At 50.2% G+C, this 22,109-nt stretch overlaps 6 protein-coding genes across 6 annotated transcripts, besides 2 other annotated features; 3 read left to right on the forward strand and 3 right to left on the reverse strand.

Moving 5' to 3' along the window:
- Window positions 1-3,565: part of a sequence feature (contig 1.230 1..4800(1)) that runs on past the window's edge.
- On the forward strand, window positions 954-2,839 carry ANIA_09523 (uncharacterized protein; the record flags this gene model as incomplete). Its single annotated transcript, XM_863812.2, has 1 exon — window positions 954-2,839. Exon 1 carries the CDS (start codon window positions 1,364-1,366, stop codon window positions 2,837-2,839), a length of 1,476 nt encoding a protein of 491 aa, XP_868905.1. The 5' UTR covers window positions 954-1,363.
- Window positions 3,566-22,109: part of a sequence feature (contig 1.3 1..127977(-1)) that runs on past the window's edge.
- On the reverse strand, window positions 3,938-7,381 carry ANIA_00097 (DNA ligase (ATP) DNL4; the record flags this gene model as incomplete). Its single annotated transcript, XM_652609.1, has 7 exons — window positions 3,938-3,993; window positions 4,153-4,579; window positions 4,627-4,732; window positions 4,778-4,910; window positions 4,959-5,090; window positions 5,137-7,247; window positions 7,317-7,381. 7 exons carry the CDS (start codon window positions 7,379-7,381, stop codon window positions 3,938-3,940), a joined length of 3,030 nt encoding a protein of 1,009 aa, XP_657701.1.
- Window positions 7,626-11,207, reverse strand: ANIA_00096 (putative C2H2 transcription factor; the record flags this gene model as incomplete). Its single annotated transcript, XM_652608.1, has 8 exons — window positions 7,626-7,643; window positions 7,760-8,658; window positions 8,711-8,855; window positions 8,908-9,174; window positions 9,235-9,341; window positions 9,498-10,795; window positions 10,872-11,088; window positions 11,177-11,207. 8 exons carry the CDS (start codon window positions 11,205-11,207, stop codon window positions 7,626-7,628), a joined length of 2,982 nt encoding a protein of 993 aa, XP_657700.1.
- On the forward strand, window positions 11,879-13,613 carry irs4 (the record flags this gene model as incomplete). The annotated part of the gene is made up of 1 exon (XM_652607.2): window positions 11,879-13,613. The coding sequence occupies exon 1, from the start codon at window positions 11,955-11,957 to the stop codon at window positions 13,611-13,613; it is 1,659 nt and encodes a 552-aa protein (XP_657699.1). The 5' UTR covers window positions 11,879-11,954.
- ANIA_00094 (uncharacterized protein) lies at window positions 16,022-18,895 on the forward strand (the record flags this gene model as incomplete). Its single annotated transcript, XM_050611072.1, has 8 exons — window positions 16,022-16,151; window positions 16,295-16,340; window positions 16,452-16,602; window positions 16,778-17,502; window positions 17,568-17,606; window positions 17,670-18,052; window positions 18,169-18,794; window positions 18,852-18,895. Exons 1-8 carry the CDS (start codon window positions 16,051-16,053, stop codon window positions 18,893-18,895), a joined length of 2,115 nt encoding a protein of 704 aa, XP_050469338.1. The 5' UTR covers window positions 16,022-16,050.
- Window positions 19,166-21,970, reverse strand: ANIA_00093 (uncharacterized protein; the record flags this gene model as incomplete). The annotated part of the gene is made up of 6 exons (XM_652605.2): window positions 21,774-21,970; window positions 19,877-21,700; window positions 19,749-19,828; window positions 19,545-19,694; window positions 19,289-19,491; window positions 19,166-19,206 (listed from the first exon to the last, which is right to left on the reverse strand). Exons 1-6 carry the CDS (start codon window positions 21,870-21,872, stop codon window positions 19,166-19,168), a joined length of 2,397 nt encoding a protein of 798 aa, XP_657697.1. The 5' UTR covers window positions 21,873-21,970.

Raw genomic sequence — 22,109 nt, forward strand, 5'->3', positions numbered from 1 at the left:
CACGACGCAAGTATTTCACTCATACTGGGTATATGGCTGTGGTAGAGGATAGCATGTGCTTCTATGCTTGCACAGAGATACCAAGAAGATCACCGGTTTCACTGGAGGCAAGAAAGCCGAGATTCCGCCGACAGCTGGAACAAGATGCAGACCTGGGAACACTCTGTCACAGTGCTACTGAGCTCAGCTTCGGAGCACCGTCTTCCTTTCAGTTGTCCTGTGAGATGCTGCAATGCTTGCTTTTGTCAGTAAAGTTAGATCTGGTTGTTTACTGTGAAAGAGCCGGTCAGATGACTCGTTGCCGAGCCTTCCCTACCCTGACACTCATTCCACCTCATGGATTAGTAATACCTCGAATTTGTATGTACAGTGTAGTGGAAAACTAGTAGAAAACGAGGAGGTTGGGCACGCAGGCATCAGCAAGGCAGCGACGAAGCAAGTTTTATCCCTGACTCTGTTGAAACATTCGGCTGGATAGTAGCGGTCGCTCGGTGGGCCAGAAAAAGAAATGGAATGTTCTTGCGTGGGGATGGATTTTCTAGCTAGTTAGGTGGCTTTGTGATCATTTGCTGCTTTAGGCCTTTTGGCTCCATCGACTCTTCCGCAAGACTACGGAAGTGACATACTCGGAGTAAGGGTAATGAGAGTACCAGTATTTATGTGTCATGGCTGGCTGTCAAAGAAACAGACTAGGTAGTCCGAAGAGAAACTGGGTTCATATGAACCAATCAAAAACCATATAGTAAAGGCATAACATTACTAATTGTAATTCTAATACCGGATAGCGTAATGTGCAGACGGTAAGTAACAGACCCAAACGGACGGTCCACCAGCGGATGCCGTCACACCCGCATCTTCCTTATCTTTTGAGTCTGATTGAGATCATGCTTATCCGTCCATATTCTTCCATTCTTCCAATCCGCCTTCAGCTGTTTCACTCTCTTCTTTCCTTAGCACCATCCGTTGCTGGCGTCAGCTAGCCTCAGACTCTTTATTTGATCATCGAGGCCCTTCCCGTGGCTGTTCTTCCCGACCGTGAGACCTGCAAGTCGCGTGCCTGCGTCCTTCCGACTCCAGCTCTAAGCGGTCTCCCGCATCGGGCCTCCACGCTTAACGTGCCAACACACCGGTTGTGGGTGGATCTACAGCACTACACTACTACTCACCACTACATTATTTATCATCACCGCAACTCTTTCTTTCTTTCGTTTCCTAACGCCGAACGTCCGTACCAAGTACACCGGACTCTTCGCCGCCCCCTTCTCGATTCATCCATGTATCTCGCTCAGACCCTCGATCAGAGTGCCTCGTCAGGCTTGGAACACGCCTCCAAAAACACCTTTCGCGGCCTCAAGAAGTAAACATGATGGTCCCTAGGAGCTTCCTGTTCAGCTCTGCTTCATCGCCAAAACAACTTGTGGTTTCGCCGTCCGCTGTCGATATGAGTCTACGTCAGGATGAAATGGCGCTTGAAACAGCACCAGACGCCCAGCCCATGAACGTGCACACCGACCCTGTTGTCATTCCTCCTAAACGAGGCCACCGGCCGACACTTACCCAGACGCAGTCGACAAGAAAAGAACCAAGAACTCCGAAAAGAACACGAATGACCCGCCAGTCTTCGTCGTCTACCCTGAATGACCGGCCACTACCAACAGCCGTAGCGTCTATCCTAGAAGCCACTGCGATCCCCGTTCCTCGACGAAGTCGGGGTGCCCGTGACACTCGAAAATTGCCTCGTGGAAATCATGTGCAGCATTTCAGCAAGCTGCTCATGGACGGTCTTGATGACCCGCCACTATACGGCACAGGAAATTCTACACTGGACATCTTACTCAGCCCTCCGGAGGAGACGGATAAATCGTTTGTTTCTAGCGACTGTGATAGCGAGACGTTTTCATACTCTGCCCCTTCCGTCTCAGCCGAGTCTGTGCCGTCGCTGGATACCGATGTAGAAACACCGTCCAGTCTCTCCATACCGTTTACTCCGTCCAGCCAACGAAGCCCATCAAGCCCATCTGAGAAGATTCGGCGCCGAAGCCCTCCCAAATGCGAGAACTGTGCCTCAAACCATCCGCTTTTAGACACGGATTCAGACACTGACGATGAGCACACAATCACTAGTCGTCAATCATCCCCATTGGATTCCGCGCCTTCCAAGCCCTTCGTTACCGCCCGATCTTTTGTACGTCTAGGCTCATTCAAGTCAAATCTAACTGCTTCGCTGCGGGCTATAAAATCCGCAGCGCAAAGTGTCTCGAACTTCGCATCACCATCTCTTCAGCCCGATGATTTCCTCACCCGTTCATTGTTAAGCATAACTCCCGGAATGACAGACGATCGGAGGCCGCCCCCAATGGATGAAACGCCATCTCCGGCACTGCGTCGATATCTGAATCCAATTATGGTTTCGCCTACGGAAATGTACAGCTTTCAGGATCAACCACATGACACATTTGACTCGCACAATTGCCCCATATCAGTACAGATGCAAACATACCATCGTTCAGGTAGCGGCGGGTCCCGAACGGGGCGCTTCCAATTCTCCAGCTCGAAGAATCGTTCTCGACACTCGTCTCCGTTCGACCCCGAGGCACCGCCAATGTCCCGCCAGCGCGAGCCTCGAGAGAATAGCGATTTCCTCCGCATAGTCGTCTTGGAGATGAACATGAGACGCCGAGGCAAACTCCGTGATGACATACCAACTCGAGCCCAGGTCTGGTTACCTCCTCGCAAGGGCAGTCAGGCCAGATTCGTTCCATACGTTTTCGACCCGGAGGAGGAGCTCGAGTCTGAAATCCCGGCCCGGTGGATAGGAGTGTCCATCGAGTCTTTCTGATCTACAGCTACTTTCACTTGTTACTTATATTTTCCATCCTTCTTTGGCTATGCACAGCGCCAGGCGTCTATATTCGGTTCGGTTCGATTCTATATCCGGGCATCATGGCGCTCTACTACATTGGTCTGTATTTGCATTTTGGGTAACCTGCTTGGGGGGTGTTCAACATACATGAGTCAAGGTTAGGGTGTTTGGGCGCTTAAGAAGATTCCCTTTTTTTTTTTTTTCTTTTTGTTGTTTTATTCTTCTCTTCTACTTCTCGACCTTCCCACATAACGGCTATAACCGAATATAGAAGAGATACATCCGATGAGACCCTCGTTTTATTGCCGTGTACAGCTTCCCTGTGTAAGATTCTGCGGAGCAGCCCATTGATCTCATGATGCTAGTGTTCTAGTTTTCTTACCAAGCAGGGTAGCATTCAATATTTACACTTTTCCCAATATGGTGAGCAGGCGGTGCAGGCCGCTACATATCGCGCCCTAGTGCCACTAACGACTACGTAGCACGGCAATACTGGGGTAATCTAACCACCGCTTATCCTAAGCCACGCCTCTGACCGTACTCTAACCCTAGCCTTCATATCAAACCTGATAAAGCTAATTGGTATCGTTACAGGGTAGCGCCTGAGATACCAGTAAGGAGAGCAGGGCAGGGCAGGACCGGGCAGTGCCGCATGGACCATCAAGCTTGCCTGGCTACTGCTTACTCCTTATCTCTACCCAATCGAGGACGTCCCAAGCTCGTCTTGCGATTCGCGAGGCGGACAGAAAACAGGTTGCAGGTTCCGTCCTGGGATGACATGTATTTTCCTTCGCCAGGCTCGCTAGAGCGGAAAATAGAGGCTGCGTCCTCTTGCTCTGCTTCGACTATGGTAACTCTGTCCATGATTTTTTTTTGAGGTGCCCTCTTACATCCTACGTTTGGGTCATCAATTGACGGTTATAGCGCTGAATCACAGTGTCTATTGGCATCGCTCTCATTCAGCTGGTGATATTTGTTTACTGCCAGTGGGGAGAGGAAAGAATGGGGAGGTTATATCATGAAGTGATTAATCGGCGTGGAAATGTAATTCAGAACTAGGGCCCTGACGGGAGCTCAGACCTTCATGAGTTGAATGTTGGGGTATCTGCGCATGTAAACTGGCATGTGCTCTGTAATGTATAACTTGATGCAAATGGACACTCGTCTGTGAAATTGGCTACGGGTAATGTTCGTCAACAGTTAGCGGACGGCGTAAACCCTAGATGACCAGGTTGCACCGAGTTAGACATCTTGCATGATTGCTCAACTGAGGAAGCAAGGGCACTTACGCTCTTCATCCAAAAGAGTATTCTCTTTCCAACTGTCTTCAATCCAATTTACCTTGACGATATGCGGTAGCTTCCTCCGCGTTGAGAGTGTTCTGCGGAGTTTGGGTAATTCAGACGATGTGAAGTCCGGGTCCACGACCACATGAGTAATAGATGTATCCTTTAATGAGGTTGTAACGCTGGCGCCTGCGAATTTGGCCGTGTTCTGGGCTAGATGGATTCGTTGTGATTGCTTCGGCTCAGGGCCTTCTGAAGCCGAATCGTTTTCGTTCTCGGGGAAACAAAGGACCAGTCCTTTGAACAGCCAACCGCATGGCATTGTCCACCCGGAGTCCACCTTCTCTTGGATGTGTTCTGTGACCTTCTGTATGGCTTCAGGACTGCAGAAGCTGTCGGTTTTTCCATCTTTTGCCATCTGATCCAGGAGCTTGTTGATGTTAGTGGGTATCAATTATCCACTCGTACAGCACTTACGTTTCGCAGTTCCTCGACAGTAATATCTCGGGCATAGCTATCGTTGAACTGATCCAGGCTACCTGCGACGATCTCTTCCTTGTCTTTGGTCATAAAAAACATATGCCTGCATCGCGTTAGAAAGTATCAAAACCCGTCTGCAATCTCATACCCAGGCTCAAGAGGAAGAAGTAAGTCTGGGAGTCCCGCGTCGATCTCGCTCTGTTTGATACAGTCGAGAATCCAGGACGGCCTAATAATATCGATATCCCCCTTCTTTTGCAAAGATGCTGCCTTTACCGTTCCTGTAGGCAAGTCAATTACCACATTGTGAAAGTGCACACACCGCTTACTCCTATCTGCGATGCAGATTGTATCAGGTACAGCATCATTCGTCTGAAAGATTCTGCCCCCGTTGGCTTTAACCAAATTCTCCAGCTCAGCCTTTGACTTCTTTACGGGCGCGTTCGAGTCGGTCAAGATGACTACAATAGTTAGCGCCAGTAATAGGAGAGCGGCAGAAGATCTCACAGAAATTGAGTCCATCGAATATATGTCCCGATGGACCGGCGTATTGGACTTCAGCGTTTTCGTCATATCCTGCTATCGCAAGCGGTTTTTTTGTCGTTTTCTTGACGCGCTTCTTGCGGAAATTTTCGACATTGAACTCTTTCTCTCGATGTTCCTGTTCGGCATGGGACTTGAGATCTAGGAACTCCTGCACAGACAGAGCGCTTTTCCAGTCTTTATCCATGCGTAGCCGCTTAAACCGGGGAAACCGAAGCGTCAAGCCTATTCGAAATTGATCGCTGACTGACACAGACGCTGCTTTTACGCAGATAACTACCGAGTCCTCCGGCTTAATCCACATATCCGGCCGCTCATACTGGGAGTCACCACCTGCAAGCTCGATGTACGTCGTGGGAGGCTTCTTGGGATTCCACTCCACCCACTTGCCGTCAGTGTGATGCCTGATATTCGCATAATCAGCGGCTGTGAAGCCCCCGCCAACTTTGCAGAAAGAGTAGCACTTGGTAGGATTTGAGCCTTGAGAAGATTGTCCTTCGTCAACCCTCAAACCACATAGAAAGCTGGAGAGTTTGCCGCCGCGGTGTCCAGACCCATAGTAGCCCCCAATCACGACAAGGTCAAGAGATTCCCCAAATTCAGTCATGTACTCGGGCTTCACCTTCATCCAGTCATCATGCCGTTCGTTCAGTCGGTATGGCGACCTAGGATTCTTCAGGACCAAGCCCTCAGAAGCTTCTGCAACTGCCTTTCTGAGAGAAGCTTCAACCTCAGCTTTGGTTGTAGCCTCTTCATAGGAGTGCACTTCGAAGCGGCGATGTACGGGCTTTATGACTTTCTGCAGGGCATTTCGACGATCTCGGAGTGTGTACCGTGTCAGGTCTCGGCCGTTGAGATAAAGAATGTCAAAGACTCTGAATAGTGGATGAATACCTTGTCGAAAAGGGTTTCTCTGTTCGGATAAAGCAGCCGTCTTAAGTGTACCAAAGGGCTCAGGTGCATCTTGTTCGGTATTCCACGTAATCATCTCTCCATCCAATATGAGGTTATCTACTCCGTCTGCAAACGCATCTTTAAGGTGACGGGTCAAAGATCCAGCCTCGTCGTATATACCGTTTCCGTACAGATATGTATAGTCTTTGGCCTTCCTCGACCAAAATCGAAACCTTCTACCCCCTGGCGCAGAAGCATCCGACACCATATGCAACTGCATACGCTCTCCATCGAGCTTTTCTTCAATCCAGAAAACAGGATCGTCCTCAGTTGGCCTCATGCGAGCTATCATACGATCTAGTGACTGCATCTGGAACTGAGCAAGTTGCGGTTGGAAGCATTGCATCAGCGACACGCCTCGATCCTCCGCGTCGAGTCGGATATTGGGATCATGTAGCTCCCAACAGACACGACGAAGACTACTCGAGATGCTGTATAGATTTTCCGCATCTGGATGCCAGACATCGAAAAAGGTCCGCTCCGTCGCCCCAAGCTTCATTTGCCGGAGAATGATCCTGATCAACCATGCTAGCTCTTCGGGGTTCATGCGCCGGTAGAATTCCGCAAGAATGGGTAACTGCTCCTCCTCTTTGGACGCACTCGACAGTTGGTCAAGCTTCTCATTAACCTCTTCAATCAGCATATTCCCGAATTCCGTGCGCATCGGCCGCTTCGAGACGACATCGTAACATCTGCCCGCAAAGTCGCCTGCCATGCTCGAGGTAGCAGATTGACCGGGGAGTTTCCAGTTCAAGAGATTGAAACCGTCTTCGGAGTTTTTGTCGATCTTCATAATATTGACCAGCATTTTCCCTATTATCTTCTCTTTCATTCCATACATTGCCCGATCTCGATCTTTGTCCGGGAGAATTAAGCGGAACGCTGGATATATGTCATCGCCGACCTCTTTCCTCCATCTTGAAATGAAGCGCTCTATTATATCGCGTCGCCTTTCGATAGGATTCAGGTTCGCAGCTGACAGGCCATGTGGTCCGGCCTTTCTCCTGTTTCCTGCTGGTCCAACGGGCTTCTTCTTTATCTCCCTGAGCGGACGGAAAAGCGTTTCGTAGAGATCGTGGAACGGCAGGGTCGGAGCTTTGTTTTGGGGGCGATTGGGGTACCTGTAGCCAGAAAAAAAAAATTGTCAGCTTTATTTGTAACTTAAAACGAAAAGTAAAGGATCAGTCTACTTTTCATCGAGGTCTGTCTCTTCCCCAGCCATGGCTTGATCATGCATGTCCTGGTCAGTTTCCATTGTTGCAACCTATTCTCGTGCGATCACTTCGTCCAAAAAGTGAGAAATTGCGGCTCACTATCGGGGAAAGCTTTAAATATGAATTTTTTTCCCGCATCTGAGCTTCGTACAGGGCAGAAGTTGGAGAAATCCAGGCAGCGTTCTAGCTTCCTAGGCTACAGCTCCATCCAGACCTCCTTATCGATAACGTTGCATGTGACATCATAGTTAGGGTCCAGGACTACGCCTGCAGCCCTACGTATGTTCACAGGTACGCTGAAAACTATCGTGGGATATAATTGAGGTATGTGATGAAGAAATATCTTAATGTACAGATAGGAACTCCGGATGGCTATGTGTGTGCCCATTATCCCAGCGTAAAGTAGAACTTTATCATACCAATTCAGCGAGCCTCATCAGAGTTACCATGAACTCCTTTGCTATACCCCAGGAACGGAGACGGCCGAGGGTCTCGCAGCCCACTCGTAAGATCTGCTCAGGCCCGTGCGGCGCACAGATATCACCTACGTTCGTCAACATTCCTTTCATCTTTTGCCCTTCGCGAACGAAAGACTGCACGAGCTCATCTGAGCATGGCTGGTCGAGGTTTATAACGCTAGGCCCGACAGATGAATCGTGCCGAGTGGCCGTGACATCCGGAGATGCTTGCTTGTAGCACAGGCCATACGCCCAGAGTGTGAGAATCGCAAGATACGTAGCGACTGGCTCGTGGAAGGCGTTTGTAGAGTACTTGCGAACATGATACAATACCGATCCTGCATGAATGACCGCCAGACGCGCTTTGTATTGGTCGTGTTTAATCCAGCGTAGTATGTAATGCCATTCAATGACTTTCTGGCGGTCCTCCCAATTGACCTTTTGTGTGGCCAGAAGATTCACTAGGAGCCGAATCTCGCGGAACGGCGCGAGGAGGATAATACGAGCTGTATGAAGGTGCAGAATTGTGGGATGCTCGTGGCCATTTGCTTTGGCTATGGTGCCATTTGCCGTCCAGTGGAGGATATCCAAACAGTCGCACGCGCTGTTGCGCCATTTGGAGTAGGACGGAATTCCTGGCAGCCAGACAGACCCTGATGGAATCGCCAATTTTCGGGACTGCTTCTTCGCCGTCGGGTTCCAGAATGAAAGCGGACGGCGAAAATAGTCGCCCACCTCCCACATCCGATGGTATAGGGCATGTATGAGCAAGATGTGACTCAGTTCCCCTATTTCAGGTACAAGCCTTTTCTCAATGTATAGAATCAACACAGCGTCATATAGGGAGATCTTCTCTTGCTCTAAATGGCTAAGTTAGCCAAGATGCTATGTAACAATGTCAGCTGGCAATACCTGATATTTCTTCGCGGAGCCCTTTCCAGATACGGGATGAGGCTGCGTGCCAGATATTTTCGTTGCATGGAAGAGGCGCTTGGCCGTCATCGAGGCAAAAGTAGGGTTTCGTATCAAATTCATATGCCACTGTACAGTCCACGAGCTAGGCCACAGTCAGCATTGTTGGAGAACAATAGGACCTCCGTATCGCATACCCATATCACATATCCAGTTCGCCGTCTGGCCTCTTCTTCAACCCATAGAAGCCATTGCTGCTCTGGCGACGATTGATCTGTTGAAGTATTTGGATTTTCCGAGCGAGATAGTAGCCTCTGGCGGTTTGCAAGGTTGACAAGATCACCAAAGTCAGCAAGTGCTGAGAGTTTACCACTTTCACTATTCCCGTGGAGTCTGCCGATACAGCTCAGCAACAGTGCCTGAATCAGCCAGAGCTGCAGATACTCCGGTTGCCGTTTTTCTTTCTAGAACCATGCCCTCAGTTAGTTATGGCGACAAACGATTTGATAGCTAGTGGATCTCACCTCAACGCAAAGAGCCCGACGGAGAAATTCATGAAAAGCTGTAGCAGTTCCGTTTTGTTCACAAAGGTTCGCAGAATGACTGCCCATTGCTGCTAATGCTAGCGTGACTATCCAATGGCATTTGTTTGGGTTGAATGTGGGGGTATGAATTATCGGATATAGGGGATGAGAGAAGCGAAAATAGTGGTGAAGAAAGTTCGACAGGGCTTGTGCACTAGGAAAACTGCTCGTTTCAAATTCGGAGAATAGGAAATTCTGCGTACAGCATAACCGGGTGAATGCGTCATGTATCTGGTCGTACGTCAAATCTTCAAGCTTGCAATTGACTTGTGTATCGGGTATGGTGTTCGTTTGCCCTTCGCTTGGCGGAGGGAACGCAAATCGGGGCTTCGAATTGACGTTTTGAAACTTCAGAAAGATGTCGAGGGGCTCCGCGAATTGAGTGGGCCATGTTGACTGCTTCCTTTGTTTATTAAGTCGCTCAACCGGTTCGTCGATATTGTAATCGGTTGGGCGCTTGGATGGTCCAGATTGTGAAGATTGCCGTGGTCCTCGAACGAGGTTACCTGGGCTTTCCACATCGCCAAGCGAGGTAGTTGCAGACGGTGTTGTATGAGAAATACTTCCAGATATTGACGAGCCGTTAGGCTCCGCATTGATGACTGGAGGCAACCATGTCGTTTGGCCCAATGAACTGTCGAATACACCAGTTTGGAAGGGCTGCGGAAGGGGTCCGGATGGCAAGCCATGGTCAGAAGCCGATTCAAGAAACAGGTCACTGGAAAGCCAGTTTAATGGAGAAACTGTGGATTGGCCTAGAAATGACTGCGAGAAGTCCAACTGTGCATTCTGATCGCCCGAGCCCGGAATTCCAGAAACAGCAGTACCAGGTCCAGGAATTTCATGTTGCCGACTTCCCACTGGGTGGCTGAACCGTCTTTGCTCAATTGGTATAGCATTCTGAACTTGCGCCGGAGTATAAAACTGTCCGTTAACACCGGCAAGCGGAGGAAACGTCCGTGGCACTGCCTCTGATACAGCAGTAACATCCGGTCGAACTAGGGACGGGCTCGCGACGAGATGCGATTCTTCTCTATTTTCCAACGGATTCTGTGAACGGGCATGCATTTCGGGCGCCGCTGTACCGCCTGGGGACGATGTGGAAGGATTCTGGGATGCGCGTACTCGCAGCTGGAATTGGCTGATCTGATATCCAGGCTGGATGTCAGGATTCCCGCTGCCTTCGTTTCGGGACGTTTCGGGGCCCTGTACGGAGAAGGTATGCGAAGACTGTCCAGAGAACGGATCGCGGTCGTCCAGCAACATGGGCTGGGTCACACCTTTTCGGATTTTGGCCTTCGAGCGTCGCTCGGTCGGATACTGGCATTCGAGGGACCTCGTCTCGCACCGCGTACACGGCATGCCACCGCTACAACGTACCCTCGCGAGCGCGCACTTATAGCAAGCACGGAACGTCTTGACGGTGATTCTGTGCGTGCGGTCTTTCCCTCCATCGGCGCCGATGGTGTGATGACTCAACTCATGACGATGGAGGGTATCACTGGACAATTCATTAGCTGGATGGCCCAAGAACGCTGTAAAGAAGACGATGAAAAGCGAGGATCGTTATAACATACGTTCTGGAGAAATGACGTCCGCATTGTGTGCACTCGAACGGTTTCTCCTTGGTATGGCTGCGAAAATGGCGTTTGAGGTGCTCGGGTCGCCTGAACGTACTCTGGCAAATAGAGCATTTGGTCTGGCCCGTAGCGGACGAGGTCTCTTCCACCTCGCGATCATGGCTGGCGCCTTCACTTTTAGACGTGGAGTCAATTTCCTGAGGGTCTGAACCTTCTGTGCTTCAACGGTTATTTCCTGTCCTGTCACTGACCGACACAGTGCGGGGATGCGGAGACGAAAGCGCTGGGTAAGGACTCCGTACCTTGGCCGATATCGCTCTTTTCCTCCGTCATAGCGTCTCATAGGCGGACCTCAGCGCGCAACGCTCAGTCAAGATCGTCAAAAGAGTGGCATTGTATCGCAGGGTATTGGGATACGGAAGGCATGGGAAGGAGCCTGAGAGTCCTGGCACATCACGAAAGAGACGAGTTTCTCCCGATCAGAGCTAGCCTTAGGAATAATGTGGGCCGATCACACGTTCAACCCTTTGGCAGAAGTCGCTCGATATTAGCCCAGAATTAAAGGCCGGGGATGCGGGGAAGCCCTGCGCTGCCAGCCAGCCGTGAATAATGGCCTAATGGCCCGGGGTCATAGAACTTTCGAATTGGGGAATAGATTCGGCCAGTTGGCTGGGACCGGCATAATTGCACTTTGGTCAACGAATAAAATAATAAGCTGTTCAAAATAATCTTATAAACCAATCTGAAATAATTAAAATAGTTGAAATAATCAAATAATCAAATAATCAAATATCAAATAATCAATAATTAAAATACATAACCGCAGCCGTGAACAACGAGTTGAAACATTTAATATTATAACTGGGGCGCGGCATGTGTCATTTGTGGCTCTTGGGCGCAACGTGCACCCGAGCTGACACCAGCCTCATCTTAGCCGATATGAGGCGTCCCGTTTCTCCTATTTACCGCGATCTGCTATCATTATCGACCCGCCAAAGCTTCAACGATCATTCAACGATCACGAAGCCGAAGCTCGATACCTGCGTCGCGACCATGGTCCAGAGCTAGACTGTCCCACGAATGGCCAAACCTTCGACGCCTTCCCGTCGAGTCGTGCTTCCCCGCTCTCTAAATAATAGTACGGTGAACCCGCCCGCTTCGGCTGCCGCCTTACAGGGAGCTTTACTCGCTTTCAGCCATGCGGTGCCTCCCAAACCGCAGTCCCCGATGATGGCAGATCGTCCACCAGTGTCACTGCTCGATTCCGATCCCGATCCTCCTTCAGAACTGCCAGAGCCCGGTTCGATCAAGGGCAAAATCGCCCTGTTTAGTGCAAACTCCACCGCGACCGCACCCAGCGACCGGCCACGATCTGCCCATGAAAGTGTGCCGGAGATTGCTCGCCAGAAATCACCGCAGTTGCTTGCAGCTGAGATCGCTACCGGAAGCGTACAAGGCCCGGGCGGCAAGACTACGAGTGATGACGTGCAAAGGACCCGGCTGCAACGAAATGGAGCAGTACCGAGTCGAGACCTGTCCTCGCCGATCCCGGTTCGGAAGCCAGTTATAAACCCGCGATTGCTAGACCCGTATCAGGATGAGACTCCAGAGCACTCGCCGCCGAAACCGGGTTCTGATCAAAGGCCCGTGTCTTCCAAATCTTCAGCGTCGCCCCGGCCGCCCATAAGGAAGCCGCGTCCCGTGCCGCCCCCTATACCGCGGAAACCGTCCCCCGCCCTAAGCGAACCGGCGTCGAAGTCAGCTAGCCATCGCTTCGAGAACGGACTGCGGCGTGATGAAGCTCGAAAACCGCCTCTGCCTCTTCGCTCCAAAGCTTCTGCAGCGACGTTGTCTGAAGAGCGGCCGCCAACACTTCCACCACGACGAGCCGCAACCGCGCATGATCTGTACATAAACCAATCTACCCCAGGACGCGCCGAGTCTCCAGCGGGGCTGTCGTCCAGCCCGAGCGTTGTGTCCTTGTACAGCCCGGCGCACAACGCCAGTCGCACAAGCGTTCACACCGTTGCGAGCCGAGACGCGCCCTCGGACGCAGTCGCAGCCTCGTCAACGGCGTCGAACAGAGCACTGCAGGCAAGAAAGTCGCCGCCACCACCTCCACCGCAACGCAGGCGCCGATCACGATCTCGCTCCTTATTGCACGTCCAACATAAAAAGGACCGTACGCCCAATCCTAGCCCGGGCGGTTTGCGAGAGACGCTTCGACCACAGGCCAGATCAGACGACGAAGATGAGCAGCGTCGCCGTCAGCACAAAAGCCACATTATCAACAAGCACCCGCATAAGCACAATGAAGGAGAGCGCAGGAGATGGAGAAGTGAGATTACAGAGAAAGAGCGGAAGAGATACGAGGGCGTATGGGCTGCAAACAAAGGCCTGCTCATACATCCCAGCCAAGTACTAGACGAAAATCTCGAGCCAGATAAGATACCACCTGGAATGTATCCTCCGGCCGCGCTGGACATGGTCGTCAACCTTGTGGTTCGAGATATCTGGTCAAGGAGTCGTCTACCGAATCACGTCCTCGAGCAGATCTGGAACCTCGTGGATGGGCAGAAGATCGGTCTGCTCACTCGAGCCGAGTTTGTCGTGGGGATGTGGCTGATTGACCAGCAACTGAGAGGACACAAGCTTCCGGCCGTAGTTTCTGAAAGCGTGTGGGCCAGCGTTACGCGTGTTCCTGGCATTTCTCTTGAACCGTATAATACCAAGCATTAGATCTTCATATTGCACTAGAGTAAGGATTTGGGCAACCCTGGAATGGATGGAGAGTAAAGAATAGAATTCGACCTTGCAGCCAACCGGGTCACGGTCTAAACAGTGTCAACCATTACGATTCTTGGCGGAATATTGACTCCTCAGTCGCGTAGCGTAAAAGGTCAGATCTATTGCTACCAGACAGGACTAGACCGGAAGGAGGTGGTCGAGCACTATACAACGGACCAAGGAGGCAAAACCCTGTGGCAGCTCCTTCCTCAACAGTACCTCCACCTTCAGTGTTCTCTTCCCATCATCCATCTTCTCCCTCTTCCCAATCTCGCTCACCAACCTCACAGCTTCTTCAGAAATAATCTACCTAGGTGCAGAGTTTCATTGCCTCCTAGTTTTGTGCTGCTACTAATCGCCAATTCCGGGCTTTGCAGCTGGCCACTGTGGTTCATCCCCCAAGCCTGGTACAACCTTTTGCAATGGCTCAAAGACAACGAATTGAGCAATGGATTGAGTTCCGAGCAGATATCCACGCTATTGATATCATTGTGCCTGTGAGATTCGAATATTTTATTGGCATTGGCCGGCGAAACCAGCAGGTAAATGGAAACCTCTTACTTAATCCATGACGGCCTCAACTGCCTCAGCGGCGTGTGTGATGGAATTGATGTTGACACCCTGGCACCACCGCAAGACGATTGAATAATGGTTTCCTCTATGACTTGAGAAATTAGGTGTACTAAGCACATACAGTCGTTAAGCGTATGGAAAGGCCCCAAGAAGCAACCTGGCACGGGAACACGCATTGACAGCGCCATCAGAGAAAACTCCCAGTATTCCCTTTGCAACGAACGGTTCCTCGACCAGTTGCTGGCTCGATTATAAATTGGTTCCGCGAAAACAGTTCCAAAGCAGCTTCTCAGGTATGTTCATATGAAGCTGGATCTGAGGAAAGCCTATAGTGGGAGAGAATCTCATGCATGCCAGGGTTGCCCAACAGCTGTGGCCCACTACCGGCATCAAAGCCGCGGAGCTTGTGGAGATCTGCTGCGCCAGCCCAACTACGGGCAGCTCCCAGCCTAGGGTTCTATAGCCGCATCTGTCCATGATCCTATTCCAAAGATAAATACGCTTTCTCATTCTCTCGACCCTGGGAGCACCCCCTTTGTCCGGTTGCTATTCTGCGATTGCTTCTATACCACCAAATGCGGTAGCCTAGGCTGCGCTAGAGAACCCAACAATTCCTGGCTTTGAAACCATTCATTGATCTCAGCCCGTGCTGTTAGAAGAACTCGATCCAGGTTAAAGGCTTCAAACATTCCGCTCAGGTACTCCCATCTGACGAGCCGTATGCGGAAGATGAACCGCTGGTGGAACCGTTAGAAAGATGCGGGTATATACTTGTACTTTGTCTGTCGTGCAGCGTACCTAATCCTACATCCACGGACCTTCGCGTGGGTTATTCAAGCACAGGAAAATCATACTCCCAAGCTTTGCGTGATGGACAATGAATGAATTACGAGAAGTATACTCCGCACTGAAATCAGCTTCAAATAATATTGGTTTCCCATCCCCACCACGCTCACCCCGAAAATGAACGAAAAAAGTCCTTTTATCAGCACATCGTACTGTATGACGAACATGAAAGATATCGGCCGAAGATCTATACGGCCGGATGTAGATGCCGGTGCTTCTCCACATACTATCCACTTTTCGAACCCATCGACCATTCTCTAATTATTATATGAGAAGGGACAGCCATTGCCGAGAAAGGGCCGGCGCACGTGATCTTGATAGACTGGAACAGGGTAAAAAATGGCAATTCAACCAGTCTCCGGACGATGGTGTGCTTCATACCCATCCTTGGCTTCTATTTTGTTTTCCGTGCTGCTTGGAGACCCTTAAAACAGAGATGAGATGCATACAAGCATATTGCCACCACTTCACTTTTGCCAAGTTTGCACTGCAATTTATTCAAGGACCAAACCCCGGGAGTTTCAGGAAACAGGACGACGTCTATTAATACAGGGAAAGTGCCCACCCACAGCCAATACAACCCGCCGGCATTAGCCTGAATCTCATTACCTGTGACCATTCCAGCTTATCTCTATGGAAGGTAATACCCTGTCCAAATAGTGACCAACCTGTGGACTGACATCTCACAGTTCGGGATTTGATCCTGGGACAGCCCCGTTCGTTCCTCTACTAGTAGTAGTAGTCTGCATTAATCGGCTGGCTAATCCACGCCCCAATATCAGACCACTTTCAAACCACTGAGATTAGTCGTTCGGGCCTCGATTTCGTTCTTTAGTATCGGGTTGCCCCGTGGCTAAACCGTCGGGGGGATTGTATGCCACTGCACTACTACTGTCCCCGCTCGGAGTGATGCACAATAACATACACCTCCTTTTAGGACTTTGACTGATGAATTTTATTTTAATTCATCATGGTTTATGGCACCTCAGCAGTCCCCGGTACAAAGTCTATCGACTCCAAACCCCGAAAGAAGTTTGCAAAACCGCCTGTGAAAGTAGCTTGTTTATCATGGTAAGGGCAGCCGTGGCTTCTGCAGCAATCCCCCAGCTTTCCGTGGATCCTTCTCGCCTTCTCTTTGCCTGGAGAAAGCCTGTTGTGTGTCCAATCCCATCCTGCTGGCATGCCTAGGTTCTTTTTGCACTAACAAGTTTCAGTCGTGCCTCAAGAACGCGCTGTGATGGTCAAGATCCTTGCGTCAACGTATGTATCCATCCCTGCTCCTTGTAAACAACCCTTCTAGCACTGTCAAAGCTAGGGCCGTCAATGTACTTTAGGTATGACCCGCTGACCAAGGCCACCGTTCCTATCAAGTGTCAGAGCAAGCAAAGAACGTGCTCGTATATCCCCAGTAAGCGAGGCGGCCCCAGGCCCAGAAAGAAAAAGGCCTTTCCTGTGGAAGCCACCGTTCACGAGGATGATGTCCAAAAAACAATCACCCCGTTGACTCCTGGCTTGGAGGACAGTAAGTCTAGCATTCCGCCGACTCTCTACATCAAGGGTTACTCTAACCATAACACCGCAGCTGCCTTGTTTGGCCAGATTGATGTACTTTCCAGTCCTGGTGCTGGGCTGAGAAGCCTAGACTTTCCATCGGACTTCCAATCTTTGTTTGCTGGTTTACTTGGTGCGAATGATAGTGGCAACACCGGTCAAGCTCGAGTTGAACCGACACCATCATTATCACCGTCCAGCGTCTCATCGCCATCCGTGGTCAGGACGTATGGCAGTGAACATGACATGTGGGCTGTACTTCTCCAGTATATGTGATTGTGCTGACGGTGGAATCAGCCTGAATGCGTACTACGATTTCATTCATAACTATTTTCCCATCCTGCCACCAAGGGTAGGGCCAGCCTATATCGACAGCCCCTTGGATTGCATTGAGCCTTACTCCGAGTCTCCTGAGGAGCCAGTCATCGCCTATCAGCCGGGTTCTCCGCTCAGTCTGGCCATATCCGCCATTTTAGCATTGATACCACATCCAAATGATCCGGAGCCGTCTTCACCTCGCTCAGTCATACGACGGCGGGCATACGCGCACAAGTTTGCGCAGATGGCCAATGCCGGAGTCGAATCTGACTGCGAGCTTCATGCTTCCCCTACGAACCCCTTTGAAACAACGTTCAAGGGCCGCCCTCGCATCAACCGAGAACGCTTTCATCCTCATACCCCAGTTGAGCTCGAGAGTATCCTTGCATTACTGCTGCTTACTGTGTATGAATACACCCAGCGCGGAAACCTTCTGAAGATGAGGTACCGTGCTGGGCAAGCTTTAGCAATAGCACTGGATATGTCACTGCATACCCTTGGCGAAGAGTACGATGAAATGGCAGAAGCCCGAAGAAGGGCTTGGTGGATGACAGTAATGCTCTCTCTATCATCCATCTCACATGGATTTCAGGTACTGACTGCCTGTCCTTCAAATAGTACTACTGCGTCCTCCAGGGATCGATCGTGAGCACAACGGTATGTCCGCATGTCCAGAAGTTCGCTATTGATCTTGGTCGAGTCCTCTAATGTTCAAACCAGTCTCTGTCAATTGATGCCAACGATTCGCAATTTGTAACGCCTTACCCCAGGTTCGCCGCTGATCCAAATGTATGTTTTCCTGCTAGATATCTCATGCGCAATTCTAATTGGTTATCCTCTCAGGGCTGGTCCATATTCATCCAATCCCAGCAAATACTGGTAGCTGCCACACAATTTGTTATCGACGTCAAGAAGTGGATCCCAACGAGGACAAATATGCCATACATTGTAGAAAGCATGCAGCGACTTGACACATGGGCCAGCGCGCTATTGGCTCGGTCGAGCTTACCCCCTTCAGTTGCCCAGTCTGGCAACAGCAGCGGTATCTCGGAGCGAATTACAGCGCAGAGTATCCGTACAATTGCACGGATAAAAATATCCAGGTTCGTGCCTGAACCGCCGCAAACATACTAAGAGTAAAAGCTGACACTATCACCAGCGCCCAAATCAAAATTCACCGTTTTAGAGCATTTTCAGACATACCGATTTTCCTCAAAAGGCATTGTGATCTTAGCAAGGCAAATGCTTGTGACGACCCGGTTCCAGAATGTGCTGCCGAAAGCCCAGAGCATCCGAATGAGATTTCAAGCGTCGGCTGCTCCTGTAGCAGTTTGGACAAATTCCAACAGTCCTCTTCAAGCGAGTATACACGGTCAACCTCTACATCTTCATCAGCATCTGAGTTCCAGCCCTTACTGCCTCAATATTCCTTCATTAGCGAGCTCCCTTATACCAGTCAGCATTCAGCCAGAGTCTGCCTGAAAGCATCCTTGTTAATCTCACACATGTTCGATTCTCTACCCATACCCCTGCCACTCAGCGACAGCAACAACCCTCCTCGAGTCCTGCAGTCACTACCACGGAGGCAATACCCCAGAACTATGCCCTCCTTCGCGTGTTGCATGATGCAGGGCAGCTATGCTTTACTCATGATCTTCTACCAGGCGAATTTAGTGAAGAGTGCTCAGGCTGAACCTGGAAACAGCAGTAGCACCAGCACAAGTAGCAGTCAAGACGGTTATTCGTTAGACAGCTTCACTGAAGAGCTTCGTCAAGGCCTAGAGCGGCTAATAGGTGCCGCATCTAATTATGCAATATCATACGAGGCGTTGACTGGAATGAGAGGTGAGTAAGGCCTTTTACTCTGGTGTCAAAGATATAAGTAGCTAAGAACGAACCCAGATGACATCGAAGGTGCATATCAAACGGCGTTCTTTCAGGGGTGAAAGGGACGTCTTCGAATTTGCATTTCGGGCATATGAAGGTTGCAGTTTATGGGCGACAACGGACTTTGGCTAAAACCATATTTGATAATGCTGCTAAAGATGTATACCCACTTAATTGGTTTGCGTCAAATTGCATCCTTCTTCTGAGTGCACAAATGCAGTATCCCAGCAGCTTTAAGAAGAACCTCTATCTTAGATGAACGACCTACGTAATTATTCCGCTATGTTATAAACAACTCTACGAATCATCTACTCAAAAGGTTAATGTCACTATCGCAGAAGGTCAAAGACAGCCAAATGAGACCCAAACTCTCCATGTAGTGTGTAGTATTGATACTCAAAGTTTAGAACGTATGCCTTCTAAACGAAACTTCACATCTTTAAGAACTTTACTTGTCGGCTTCCACTCATCAAACTGTTTCAGGAGTTCCATGGTCTCATTGTATAGCTCGTGCCGCACATATTCTTCTTCCAGGAGACCACGCATGGCAAACGGGAGAATATAAGGATTTGGTACTGGTGGCGGGTAGCTCCGTTTGATGTGGAGGGGTGCATTGGAGACAGGGGACGTTTCGAGGGCGAACTCGATGGCGAGTCTACGGGTTAGATCATTAGCATGAATCTACATGAGATAATGTTGTTTACATACCGATATACGGCCTCCTCGTCGTAGAGTCTAGAGTGGCCTTCTCCAGTGTAGAGGCTGCCCGCCAAGGGAGAACTTAGTTCTCGAATTAGGCCGTGATCTGAGATGCCGAGATTGCGGAGTTTGAGGGCAAATCCGACTAGGTGAGATACACTAACGGAGATAACTTGTTAGTGCTATGGCTTATACAGTTAAGGTCTGACATACAAACTTGGAGCATGGACTCTTCCGTCAACAAAGGCTGCGCGGTAGATGTATGGGTGGGATACTGGGGAGAACAGGGATGACTGTCTGAGTTAGTTCTTGGATTCTTGGAATGCATTCAGGACTTTTACCTCCAGAGAGACGAGTTGATCGTCGATACTTCCGATATAAGAAATTCGTACCCCAAAGTCTATACACGTCCTCAAGGCAGACTCGTAATCTTTAGAGACCTTGCTGTAAGGCAAGGCGAATTCGAACAGCTCCCCAGCAGATCCGCTAATCCACCGAGACTTGTAATCAGCGAACGGCCCGAGGTTTACACCAGCCATCGCGCAGACTCCTACTCGGTTCGCATTGATACAGCCGAACAGTATTAGCTTAGCGACCAGCATGATTCCCACTGGAACGCCCTGACTATGACACGCGACCAGAATGAAGTCAGCGCTCCTGATTTCTTCCATCCAGTTGAGGAGTAGTTTCCAGAGTAGGTCCACCCGCTCGGCAATCCTTCCCTCGCCTTCTAAAGCTATTTTCTGTATCTCGCAAGTGTAGCCTTGATCATCTGTATATTTGCGTATAGCTTCGGCAGCCAGAGTCGAAAATCTGACGGATGTGCCTGTGGGCTGACCAAGGACGCTCCGTATTAAGGGAGCAGGAAAGTAACCATGAATTCCTATTGCGAGCGCCTTTTTGATGCGTTGAGGATAAGCGAGTTTGTAGACATGTTTGTTACTGGGTTCCTTGCTGTAGTGGAGAAATCGACCCAGCGATTGGAGCAGCGTCGGTCTATCCTGCAAGGCAAATGTATCCCTGAATTTGGGGAGTACTTGGTTTGGAATGATCTTCTGTAATTGTTTGGAAGCTTCAGGGGCGGCTGGGACTAGAGCCTCCGGGGCACCCGCTGATTTTGACACAACATTGTCCGGCAATGGCGGGCCGCTTAGAGGAGCATTAACCTTCACATTTCCTTTATTGATGACTTCTGTCTTGCGTCCCGCTTTGGAGTCGGACACACTTGTCGACTGTTCAGCAAGTGGATCCTGAATTATGGTAGTTTCAGTCGCCTGCGCTTCTTGGGTTCTTTCTTGCGCAGAGTCTCTGAAGAAGAAAGACCAGGCAGATGGCTTGGTACTTGTATTTGTACTCTTCGGAGTATCAGTGCCGCCCTCCGTTCTCGTCCTTTCAGTGTCTTCGTCCGACCTTGATGACGCAACGGGGGCAGGAGGGTGTTGTTCCTGGGCATTGCAAGAGGCTTCATCCTTGAATGCCTTCGGCCCTTTAGTCGGGGATGAGCCGTACCACATCTGAAGCCAGGAGCGTTTCTGCGATGTTGACGTGATTTCTGTAACTTCAGAAGGTTTGTCTTGTTCCGGGCTTGGCTCTGAAGGCGCAGACTCGTTGTCTTGATTCGACGAATGGTCCGCTGCAGGGATTTCAGGTTCTGCCGTTTGTTCCGTTGTTGTTTCCGCGGTCGAATAGCTTGCTGTGGTCTTATTATATACGAATGGAGCGTATACCCAGGAGAGCCACCCAGCAGGTTGAGTTACCGCCGCATCCAGGTTGCTCGAGACCGCAGGCTCGCCTGTTGGGTCCGACTGATGATCTTCTGAGTTAGCTGCTTTTATCGCGCTTGTATCCTTCGATATCTCTTTATCATCTGTATCGGCGGTCTTTCCTGACGACGTGGGGTCCGGTTGCTCCTCTGCCGGGCCCGATGTGGAACCATCAGAAGCAATGTTGATGCGGGTTGTTGTAGCACTAGCGGGTAAAGATCTTGTCAACCCGCCTGCTCTTTTGGTAAGCTGAAGAGAAGGATTCCGTTGTTGCTTTGGTGAATAGAGTGGGATTGTTGACTCAGACGCGGCGTCGGACGGAGTGTGTTTGCCCATCGAGATGCTCTCACGGGCTACCTCGGTAATGGGGGCCGCTTTTGATGGCCAGACGCTTGGATACCACTTCCATGAAGATCAGCTCCAATCCAAGTAGTCAAGCACGTCTATATAGCTTGGAATAGAAGAACACACTTACTGAGCTTCTCCCTGAATTGGAGCCTTTGCTGTTGGGCGAAGTGACATCAGGCGATTGGGGGCTAGGCTTTACTCTCTTGCGAGAAGCCGGGGACGCCATGGAAGCTGCGATAAGAACATCACCAAAGCACGCTGCAATATGTGGAACAATTTCAAGGCGCTAAAATGCTTATGGGAATCATCGATGAGAGAAAGAAGTAACTAAGATCAGAGGAGTATTAGCAAGGCCATTGTTATCTCAGCCCTCTTTCCCAACCAACCGCTGATGTCAGTCACATTATCAGCAGGCTTCACCGCCCGGTGCCTGACCTCTTAGGTGTCAATTATGTGGGCCAGG

The sequence above is a fragment of the Aspergillus nidulans genome, chromosome VIII (assembly GCF_000011425.1).
Source record: "Aspergillus nidulans FGSC A4 chromosome VIII".
NCBI lineage: Eukaryota > Fungi > Ascomycota > Eurotiomycetes > Eurotiales > Aspergillaceae > Aspergillus > Aspergillus nidulans.